Source organism: Marmota monax, unplaced genomic scaffold, assembly GCF_021218885.2.
Source record: "Marmota monax isolate L192 unplaced genomic scaffold, Marmota_monax_Labrador192_F-V1.1 WCK01_AAM20220418_F8-fsc00078, whole genome shotgun sequence".
NCBI classification, from domain to species: Eukaryota; Metazoa; Chordata; class Mammalia; order Rodentia; family Sciuridae; genus Marmota; species Marmota monax.
This window is the reverse complement of record NW_026694865.1, coordinates 71,106-83,558: the sequence shown is the minus strand read 5'-3', so window position 1 is coordinate 83,558 and position 12,453 is coordinate 71,106. Positions and strand designations below refer to the sequence as shown.

General features: G+C 34.0%; 1 protein-coding gene across 1 annotated transcript in view; it reads right to left on the bottom strand.

Moving 5' to 3' along the window:
* The window catches only part of LOC124080573 (unconventional myosin-IXa-like), a gene marked incomplete at its 5' end in the record, with an annotated part of 209,726 nt that overhangs the window by 136,559 nt on the left and 60,714 nt on the right, over nucleotides 1–12,453 (bottom strand). The window contains 2 exons of the mRNA XM_058573300.1: nucleotides 6,902–7,097; nucleotides 11,247–11,388. Coding sequence (XP_058429283.1) covers nucleotides 6,902–7,097; nucleotides 11,247–11,388 — 338 coding nt within the window. The remainder of the gene's footprint in view (nucleotides 1–6,901; nucleotides 7,098–11,246; nucleotides 11,389–12,453) is intronic.

The following is a 12,453-nucleotide window of genomic DNA, read 5'->3' as shown; positions in this document are numbered from 1 at the left end:
AATAAATAAAGATATTGTGTTCATCTACAACTAAAATACACACACACACATTTTTTTTTTAATAATGTGAATCTTCTATTTATTTCATGGTCAATCAAGCTCAAGGTTTTCCATTCTGCTTATCTCTTCAGAGAATTTATTTGTTTTTTATGATTTTGTAATTTCTACTTCATTTATTGCATATCTGTTTTGTCCTTCCTTCTGCTTAACGGATTTAGTTTCCTCTCCCTTTATCCCCAAGAATCTTAAGTAGAGTATTGGGACACCACTAAAATTGCTCCTTATTGTTCTAGGGTCCTCTGTTCAATAAGTAAAACCTGTCAGGCCACAAACTGACCAGCAAGAATTAGGATGGACCATGTTTGTTTTTAATCTCCCGTCATAACAAAGTATTTTCCAATTTCATTGTGATTTCTTCTTTGATTCACTACATATTAAGATATTTTTCATCCTTTGTTTCTTTCAATATTGCTTTCCTTTATATTAAACTGATGTTTTTAGTAAGTATACTTAAATTTTTCTTATAATATTATTTTTAGTTTTTACTCAGTAGTTTCCAAGGCAGTTATCTGGATTAAAATAAAAAAACTTAATTTCAGTAATATATAAAGCCTTTTTCTCCATTCTCTCCCTCCTCCTTTACAGTTTTCTAGTACAAGTTATATTTTTAGAACAGTATGTCCATCAACAGAATGAAAATTACTGCTTTATGCAACTGTCTTTTAAATAAGACTGAAGGGAAGAAAAGTTACAAGTAAAAAAAAAAATGTATTTATTCTTTTTGTAGTTGCCTGAAATGTTGCTTTTTATTTTTTCATTTGTATCCAATTTACACTTCTCTAGTGTCCTTTCATTTGGACCACAAGAATTCACTTGGTATTTCCTATGGGGCAGGTTTGCTAGTAACAAAGTCATTTAGGATTTATTTTGGGGGGGGATGTCTATCATTTTGAAGGACAGTTTTGCTGAATAATAATAATTCTTCATTAAAAGTCTTTTTTTCTTTCTAAATTCTGAATGCCACCCAATTACCCTTGGCTCCAATAGTATCTAATGATAAAACCACTTGTTAATCTTCTTGAGAATCCTTTGTACATCATAAGTCACTTTTCTCTCTTGCAAAATGTTCCTAGATATTAGAGAGTTTAATTATTTATGATGCATAAAAAAATCTAACCTCCTTATAGTTCATGGTGCTTCATGCATTTGTGGATTAATTTGAGGAATTTATAACTATGATATCTTCAAATACTATTTCTATCCCTTTTTCTTCTTTCCTTCTGAACTCCCCGAAGTTGGTATACTTAATGGTGTCCAAAAGGACTTTGCAGTTTTGTTCATTTTGCTTCTTTTTTCCCATGTTCATTAAACTGGATCTCAACTGATCTGTCCTTAAATTCATGGATTCTTCCTTCTACCTGTTCAAATCTACTGTTGAACTCCTCTGGTGAATTTTCATTTCAGTGATTGTACTTTTTTCCAAAGCATATTGGAGGAAAAAAGGAGTTATAAAATATAAACAGGCATGTATACTGTCTCTCATATTTCACTATGTATCTGCAATATATGTAATTTCTAACTCTTTATTAATAACTTTATTGAGACTTTTTTTAAGTTCTTTGTATTCAGTTCCCTTTAGGTCTTTGAACATAATTAAAATAGCTTAAAGTTTTATCTGACTCTCCTAAGGGACAGTTTCTATTGACTCCTTTTTTCCTGTATGGATCATATTTCGGGCTGGGGATATAGCTTAGATGGTAGAGAGTGCTTGCCTTGCATGCACAAGGCTCTGGGTTCAATCGCCAGCACCACCAAAAAAAAAAAAATCCTGAATTGGATCACGCTTCATTTTTTCTTTGCATGTCTCAAAAAACTGTCAAACACTGGGTGTATTAAATTGTATAATGGAGCAACTCTAGGAATCAGATTTTCCTTTATCCCCAGTGTTTGCTGTTGATATTGTTTCTATTTTTTTCCTCCCCCTTGACCTGTGACCACAGAAGTTTCCACTCACTGAGCTTAATGGTCAGCTAATGACTAACCAGAGATACTCTTACATACCTCAAACCATTAAATCAATAACTATTGGGGTGAACAGTGGCCTTTGTCAAAGATCAATGTATATATATTGAGGCATACCTTCAACACTCAGGTAAGCAGTTTACGACTCTGCTTGCCTTCATTTTCTATTTGCACAGACTCAAGGTTATCCAAAGGTAACAGATCAAGAACTTCCTGGTTTTTCCTGAGCATGCTTAGAGCCCTGGCATGTATAGAGCCCTATAAAGCACATAACCAACTAAATTTTATGGAATATATCAGAACTTTTCAAAGCCATTATGGACATCTCATTTATCTGCTTTTCCTTTTAAGCTGTTTGGTTAGGCCACTGTTCACCCCAATAGTTATCTACTGTCATAGGCAGCTGCAATGTCCAACAATTGATTTTGATTATTTTTCTTATGAATTTTTTAGGCCTTTTTAAAAATTTAAGTTGTATATGGACATGATACCTTTATTTTATTTACTTATTTTTATGTGATGCTGAGGATCAAACCCGGTATCTCACACATACTGGGCAAGTGGTACACCCCCAGCCCTGATTTTGATTGTTTCTCACAGTGCTTTTGGGCTAAAGGCTGTGGTTCACAGTGGGCAAACTCCAAATTAGGTTGAATAAATTCAGATTTTTAAGTAAAATATTCCAAGAAACAACCCAAAAGGTTGAAGAATTCTCTAGAAATGAGACTATGAAGGAATTCCAAACCCTTCTACTTCCTCCAGTGGTTGCCACTCTGCTAAACTTCATCTTGATTCCAGGGTGCTGGTTTTCAGGGTTACCATGGAGCTGGGGAGGAAGGCCTGTGAATCATGCACATGAAAACACCACAAAGTGCAGTCTTTATTTATAGTTACACAAACACTTTCTAGATTACTATAGCCTTTAATTTCTACAACTCTAACAAAGTTACTCTGAAACTTTTCATTAGTGTTCTTACTGCTTTAATGGAAAAGATTATTTTTGAAAACTTGTACCTATTTCACTAACACATAATCTAAAACTCTTACTCTTAACCTTCTCCAATATACAAATAATTTATAACTAATGATTGGGTTTTTGCTAACCAAATAAGTTTTACCACCTGGTCATCTTTGAAAATAGACCGTCACTAGAATTCTTCTCCCACTTGCAAAAGCAAAAGGGAGCTGATTAGAATTATACAGTTCATTGAATAGGAAGCAGTAGAGATCATATGGAAATCTTAAAACTCTCTACCTGCAGACACTATATGAAAAGCTATAGCTTCTCTCTTTGTTAATGAAGAAAACTGGATAGTACTTTGAACACTCTTGTTCAGACCTCAATACCTTAGCCTACACTTTTTAGACTCACTAAAATGCCTATTTGTCTATGCTTCTATGTAAGTCCAACAGAACCAAATACAGCATCATTGTGCTCTATTCTTCATGATCCTTAAATAGTATTCTCTACTCCAGGTTCTAACCTATTCAGGAGAAGGAAATCAGAGGCAAGTTAAATGACAGAACTCGAATGTCTGTTCTTCATTACCTCATTCACTGCTAACCAAACAAATCATTACTATTTCTCATTCCACCTTGTAGCAAAACAACATGCAGTTACTGAAACTGCCTACTTAATGTGACTCATTTAAGAGTATTTTCTGGTTTCAAACAGGCTGATCACTATCATGAATATTCTACAATTATATTTTTCTCAAATAGGGTAATTGAAATAATTTTATTTATAGACCTTAAAATGGCATTGTTTCCTTTAATTTGGAATTCTGGACAAAAGAAAAAATAACAAAAGTAATCTTTAATCTGGTATTCTCGGCTGTGGCTCAGTCAGCTTAATAAAGAAAAAAGGAGGGAATTACTTCAGAAAATTAGGGAGAGGTTTGTTATTGTTGTTCACTGTTAGGATGCTTCTTTACAATTAGCTCAGAGTTATTTTTAATTAGTGCATATTAATTTTAAATAACGGTAGGTTTCAGGCTGGGGTTGGGGCTCAATGGTAGAGTGCTGGGCTCGCATGCATGGGGCATTGGGTTCAATCCTCAGCACCACATAAATAATAATAAAATAAGTTAAATAAAGGTACTGTGCCCATCTACAACTAAAAAAATTTTTTTAAAGTCTTTAAAAAAAAAGAACGGTAGGTTTCATTGTGGCATATTCATGTACACATATAACATATTTTAAAGATACTGAGAGGAAGTAAAAATATACTACATCATCTTTATTAGAATTATCATTTTTGAAGGGGGGTGGTACTAGAATTGAAGTAACTCACAGGCACTTGACCGATGAGCCACATCCCCATCCCTATTTTTTATTTAAAGACAGGGTCTCACTGAGTTGCTTAGTACCTCGCTTTTGCTAAGACTGCTTTGAGCTCTCCATCCTCCTGCCTCAGCCTCCCAAGGGGATGGGACTACAGGCATGTACCACCACCCCCAGCTATAATGGAATTATCATCTTTGAAATCTTATTTGCAAAAGATCTGAACTTGGTTACCTTCTGCCTCGCTTATTTTACTTCTACTTAAATAATCTCTAATTCTCATTTCATCTTAATATGTGTGCATACTATTTATAGATATTATAAAAGTTCTGAAACTATGGCTTAAATAATTTTAACAGTTAATCTGTTAGTTTCCAATGCTATAATATTCTAACTGTATGATGTCCTTTTATTTCAAACTTACCAAAAGATAGCAAAATGCTATGGTGAATGCTGGCAATGGCAATGACACCAATATATTGTAACATTAAAAAAAAAAAAATCACTTTCTGGAGTCAATCTCATTAGGCCTCGGAATGCAAATTAACCAGAGTCCTTCTTTTTCTTTTATACAACATGAAATTTCATAGTTTATCCAAGAGGAAAATCTGGGTGTTATGTGGTTCATTTATTGATCTAGGTGGTAATTTCAGGGGTGATTATTTTTTGTACTCTTTCACTGAGCTATATATGTTTGTTTTATGTACTTTTCTTTATGTGTGTTATAGTCTAGAATAAAAGAGTTTTCATATGGAAGCTCTGTAAACCCTTTATTAAACAAGAATCTAAATTCTATCAAGATAGAGAAATTATAAGTTGTCTTTGTTTGTTTGTTGGTGTTGGGGATTGAACCTACAGGCACTTTACTTACTATTGAATTATATTCCCAATCCTTTTTATTTTGAGATAGAGTGTAGTTAGGTTCTGAGGGATCTCACTAAATTGCTGAGGCTGATCTTGAACTTGCAATACTCCTGCCTCAGATTCCAGAGTAATTTATCTTTTCATATTAGTAACACTACATATCAGTCAGGTGTAGTGGCACAGGGCTGTAATCTCAGCTACTTGGGAGGCTGAGGCAAGAGGAGTAAAGTTTGAGATCAACCTGTCACAAAAAAAGAAAAAGAAAAAAAGACTGGGGATGTAGAGTGCCCCTACGGTCAAAGCTAGGTACCACAAATAAAAACAATAATATCACAAATCGGAGAGTTTAAGCCATTAATGTTTAGAGTTACTATTGATATATGGTTTGTACTTCCCAATTGATACTATGGATATAAAACAACTAACTTACATAAATAATAGATTTGTGTGAAGTGACATAATTAGTAGTAAAAACAAAGTTTCTTCTTAGTCAATAACATCTCAACAGGACACTTAACAAGTCTGAGTAGCTTCATTACAAAGCTATCATAACAAGAAAGAAATCACCTTCAAGGAAAAAAAGTTCTTTTAAGTTTGTTATTGTTGTTGTTTGTTTTTTTAAATACAACCTTTTAGAAAGGGCAAAGCAAGCGGTTTGAGGTAGTTCTTTTATTTTTGCAATTCAAGCATGTTACAGTCTCAAAAAAGAAATTAAATTCAATTATTTTGCCTCTCATTTTAAGGACATTATCTCCCAAGTATTATTTATTTCAAATGTTTAAAAGCTGAGTGTAATGTTTTATTGCTAGTACACATCTCAAAAAGCCATATAAGTCAGTCTGAAAATAGGGAAACACATGGGAGTATTCTCATGCTTCTAAAATGAATGTCTCATCTGCATAGAAAACGAAAATCCTCACTGTACAGCAATATTCTAAGACTAGTGCTACAATAAGCAACACTGTGATTACAAATATGCCAACAGGGCTATGAAGTTGCTCTCCCACAGTATGTGAAATGGGATATTTTGTGGTTTAAGGAGGAAACACAGAGAAAATAAATATCATTTCTGAATTTCAAAGTGAAAATCCAATGAACTGAGTTAAGGGTAAGAGAAAAAGAAAATGAATACTTCATAAACAGATTCTTTTCATATATTATCTGGCTTTAACCTCATAATTCTAAAGGTGGTATTAACTCCTCCCTTAGAAAAGAAAGACAATTAAGTCACAAAATCAATCAAGACATGACAGTGTATAGGGGGTTCTTTCCACCGTATTATATTACCCCCAGGATCCCCCAGGATCCTTTCTTTCTCCTAATTTATACTTTTCATATTAAATTAGGTTTCATTTGTAGTAAGAACTATACATAAGAAAAAAAAAGAGAAAAGCATCAAAATTAAATTCTAAATAAATACTATTACCATTATTACTTCACTTTCTGTTCAAAATCATACCATGACTTACTAAGTGCCCAAGTACCATTATTATACTCAGTATTCCTGTCAAGATTTAGTAATAAAAAAAGCACCAATGCATACCTATACATATATAACACATAAACATTTAATCATATAAAGTTTACTGAACTCATCAGACCTCAAACGTGATGCCAGAATATGTTAAGAAACAAAGCAAATTAAAAATCATTATGAATCTTGTGAACTAAAGGCAAAATAATTAATAAAGAAGAGATGAATCATGGTAGAATACTAGTAACTACTTCTTACCAGTCTTTCTCTGAATGTGTCTTTTCCCAGCTTCCCTGAAAGCAACTATGGCTCTGAAAAAGGCTCGGAGAACTGCCCATCGGAATACAGCCACAGGATCAATTCCAATCATCCCAGAGATAAATGCATTCTTGCTACTTCTCAGAAGAGCTACAATGTCTGGGCGCATATGATCTGTATTTTTTTCCCGAAAATCCTGTGTGAAAAAAAGTCTCACTGTTAATAGTGAAAAAGCTATTAAAATTAAGATGATAATGAGTAATATGTTTGAACAGTGATTGAATAAAGACAGAAATGACTTCTGAGTGAAATGTTCATTCTAATTTACTTTATATAGAATATTATACTTTCAGGATTGGTCCCTACTTTCTGTGGTGATGTGCTGGACAAATTAGAAGAAAAGCAGTAAAAAGGTAAGAGTGATGAAAATTTAGGCAAATCAACAGGACTTAGGCTCTTTGAGCTTGAGTTAAGGGTTTTAACTTTATTTTATTCAAGCATAAAGGTCAATGGCAACAGCCAAGTGGTGTTGTATAAACATTTATTGATACATAGGAAATGAATAGCACAAAGAATGGAAAAGGGGAGAACAGACATAATAATAGAGAAGAGCTCACAGTGACTTGGACAAGCAGGTTGTCAAAGAAGAAATGAAAAAGAATTACCATGTTTGAGATACATTAAGAGGTAAAAGCAAAGAATCTGCTGATAGTAAGAGAATGAGGAAATTAAGTTAATACTTCTATTTGGGGTTTGAGGAGCTATGTGGATGGAGATGCCATATACTGAGATACATAAGACTAGAGAAAGAACGTTCAAAAGAAAATCAACAGAAAAAAATTTGTCCAAGTGAAGTTTGAGATGGTAAGGATAAATAATAGTAAGTAACGTTTACTGAGAGGTTACCATGTGACTGGCACTCTTCTGTACACTTTCTATACATTGTCTCAATCCTAAAAACCCATTTGAGACCAATATTATTATCCCTACTTTATAAATGAGAAAAGTGAGTTAGAGAGGAGAAGTACTCTGGCCCCTGTCACAGTAAGTGGAAGAGTGGAAGTCAAATACAACCAATCACAACCACTATGCTATGTCAGTATACAGACACTATGTAGGCAGATAGCTATGAGTCTTAGTCCTAGGGGGATTTCATAAAATATAACTGGATATTATCAGCATTTTAAAGAATAAGATTAGCTATGGTCTATAAACAAGCAACCTGCCAGAGCGCAGAGGTTTTAAGAGAGAGAATACAAGAAAATGGATTAAAATGTTCCACACAAATACAGGGAGATCAAGAAGCTTACACCAAGGAAACAAGGGCCCAGAAGAATACAAAGAGTCTAGGCACTGACAACAATCTTACAACTATATTCACACTAAAATAGGATTTTAAAAATATGATGAGCTTCACAAAATAGCTCTAAGTAAAAACTCTACAAGGAACACACTTAGTATAATGTCATTTATTGTCATACAGAGAAATCCACCTGGACTCTATTAAACATTTAATCATATAAAGTTCACTGAACTCATCAGACCTCAAACATGATGCCAGAATATGTTAAGAAACAATGCAAATTAAAAATCATTATGAATCTTGTGAATTAAAGGCAAAATAATTAATAAATAAGAGATGAATCATGGTAGAATACTAGTAACTACTGCTTACCAGTCTTTCTCTGAATGTGTCTTATGCTTTCCTAATTCTTTATTCTTCTAAAAACAAGGGAAATGGGTAAACAAGCCAGGATCTTGACCGTTGGCTTGTCCCTAAATATACTTAGAGCAAAAGTATATATTATTAAAAAAGTAAAACTGGGTTTTCTTTTTTGGGGGGGACTGCAGAGTGGTTAACCAGGGATTGAACTCAGGGGTAGTTGACCACTGAGCCACATTCCCAACCCTATTTTATATTTTATGTAGAGACAGGGTCTCACTGAGTTGCTTAGCGTCTCACTTTTATTGAGGCTGGCTTTGAACCCATGATCTTCCTGCCTCAGCCTCCCAAGCTACTGGGATTACAGGTGTGTGCCATTGTGCCTGACTTTTTATTTTACTTTTTAAACTATCAAAATTATTCCTTCCTATCTATTCCACCTCAGGATATGATATCTCCAATTAACCCATCAGCTCTAACCAGTTATCACTTATCATCTAGAACATAAATAACGTATATAGATGGTATCTCCTTCCCCAACTCTGTTGCCATTTCAGTGATTTGGTTGTTTGGTTTTCTGGTGGTGGACCGGGGTGTGGGGGTGCTAGGGATCGAACCCATAGGTGTGTTACCACTGAGCCACATCCAAAGTCCTTTTTATTTTTTTGAGGCAGGGTCTCACTAAGTTACTGAGAATGGCCTTAAACTTGCAATTCTCCCGCCTCAACCTCCTGAATCATTGGGATTACAGGTGTGCTCCACTGTACCAAGCATTCCTGGGGTTTATCTTAACATTTCATCCCAATTAAAAAAAAAAGAAAGAGGGAACGCTACCTAATTTATCTCCCAGATTCTACTCTTGCCCCTTATTATGCCTCTTCCTCAAAATAATTAAAACAGTCTTTTTTTCTTCTTCTTCTTCTTCTTTTCTGGCAGTGCTGTGAAATGAACCTAGAGCTTTGTGCATGCTAGGAAAGCACTCTACAACAGAGCTATAACCCCACCCTGCACAGCAGCAGTCTTTTAACAACACAAATCAGATCTTCTGCTTAAAATCTTTTCATAGCTCCCTACAATAAAAACCAAACTCAATAAAAATCAAACTCCTTTAACTTGGCCTAGAAGCCCTTAAGAATTAACCTGCTGTCTTACTCTGAATTCATTTCACATCACTATTTCTTTTTGTTCCTTTCATTCTAGCAGCACTGACCAGTTTTCATTTATTTCATCATATCAGACTCTTCCTTATTCCATGGCCTGTACTTCTTCATCCCAACTCCTCATCAAGGTAAATTTACTTCAGGTCATCTCTCAAAAATTAAAAAGTTTCTTAGAGAGGTGGTTCATGGCTCCACACCACTACATTACTACTTTTTCTCACAGAACCCATTCATTTATTTATAGCATATAGCCCATTTACCAATATTTCATACACAATCATATGTATGTATACACAGAGTCAGGAACATTTCTGTCTAGTTAATCACTAAATCATTCCAAACACTAGGCACAGGGTCTGATGCATGGTCTATGTTCAATAAGCACCTCTTAAATAAATAAATCAGTACACTTGATGAGTAAATTAAAAATACTCACCCTGAGATCAAAGAAAAAAATTGTATTGCTCCACTATCATTCATATCACCACTGTCTTGCATGGAAACCAAGTGTCTTAAGACACAGGCTTAAATTTCAAATGGTTGAATAACAGGTTCATCAGTTTTAAATCAGAAATGGATGAAATCATGAAGTTTCCCCTTTCAGGAGGTAGGAGTTCATTAGGAGTACAAGCTCACAAATACCTAATAGTACATGAAGACATAAGGCCTCTGTCAGCCCTATGTGTATAAAGAAGGGGAAAATTCAGTAAAGTATGTGGACATATGGATGAACATATGGGTTTGAGATATACAGTTATCTATTCTTTCAGATCAAAAAGTTTATTGTTTAGCTAAACTATGGAACCAACCTAGGTACCCTTCAACAGATGAATGGATAAAGAAAATGTGGTATACATATGCAATGGAATATTACTCAGCCTTAAAGAATAAAATTATGGGATTTGCCGGTAAATGGATGGAGCTAGAGAATAGCATGCTAAGCAAAATAAGCCAATCCCAAAGAACCAAAGGCCAAATGTTTTCTCTTATATGTGGATGCTAATTCGTTGGGGGAGGGTTGCTAGAGAAGAATAGACGTACTTTGGGTTAGACGGGGGAATAAAGGGAGGGGAGGGCGTATGGGGGTAGAAGGATAATAGAGTGAATCAGACATTACTATGCTATGTGCATATATGATTACATGACCAGTGTAATTCCATATCATGTACAACCAGAAGAATGAGAAGTTATACTCCCTTTATGTATAATGTGTCAAAATGCATTCTACTATTATGTATAACTAATTCGAATTTTAAAAGTTTATTGTTTATTAGAATGGACGGACATCAGATTACATGCAGAAGGAAACCAACAGAAACCTGAGAAAGTAATGTACTGAAAAGCATAAATCTATTAGTATCTAATATTATCTCTATTAGTAGAATCTAACATTATCCTAATGTCTCCAAATGTTACTAATTGTAAGCCTCCAAAAACTACAGGGGGTAGTGTGCCAGAAAAAGAGACAAAGTCAAGAACACACCTCTGCCCTTAAAGTACATTCATTGAAAAATCAACTGACCTTTACTCCATATTTTACTTTTCCAGCATAGTGTTTTATGGTGAAAGCAGGCTCCATCACAGCTGGAAATTCAATGTAAGAATTCTCTTCATGTTGATGCTTAAACTTGTCTAGCAATGTCTGATTTGTTGCCTGTGGAAAACTGAATTTATGAGGAAAAAAAAAACACAAAAAAATAGAAGAAAGATGCAGTAATCAGTATTGCCTATTAAAAAACACATTACATCGCTATCTAATACATTTAGCACCTTACAAAGAGTTTTTGCCTATACTATCAAATCTGATTCTCATAATAAGCTAGAAGAGAGTATAATATGGATTGCTGTTCCTATATTATAGATGAGGGATAAAAAGTTATGGTTTGCCCATACTCAGATTCTGCAATTAACCTGAGAAATTAATTCAGGCCATTACATATTTATTTAGGTTTCACTGTGTTGCATTACTGTAAAACCCAAAGGAAAATAAACCCCACCAAAAGGAAATAATTTCTTATTCTTAAATAGGTCATTAAAATTCACATTCTTTTGTTTTCCTATTTATTGGCACATAAATGGTCACAATTTTCTTATCTATACCTGTTATTACATTTCTTATTAAATCTATTACTATTTTAAATATACATCAATAGGTTTGTATTCATTGGTTGGATTCAATGAGCATTTCAAGGTCAAAAATCACACAAATAATATCTATTAAGAATTGCATAATAGGGGCTGGAGTTGTGGCTCAATGTAGAGCACTTGCCTGGCATGTGTGAGGCCCTGGGTTTGATCCTCAGCACACATATAAATAAATTAATTAAATAAATAAAAGATCCACTTACAACTTTAAAAAAAGAATTGCAAAATAGAAACATAGGAACATAAACATTTAGAAGAAGAAAAATAAGCAGTGATGGGGAACAACAAAAAGGTTATTAGGAGGCTAGCTGTTAAAAAGTTAGGTGTAAACTATTAGGTAGGAGTTTCAAATAGAGGAAATATCACTGACAGGAAAAGTAGAAAATATATCTTTCAGAAATAGTATAAAAGAAACTGAAATAATGAGCAATAATGTGCCATGAGGTTGTAAAGATAAATCCCAAATCTAATGTGTAAAAATGATTCTTAAATTACTAGAAAATGGTTAATTATATACTGTGTACTCAAATCAGAAAAGAGCATCACCTTTGGTGTTAGATAATCTTAGTTTAAATTACCAGTTC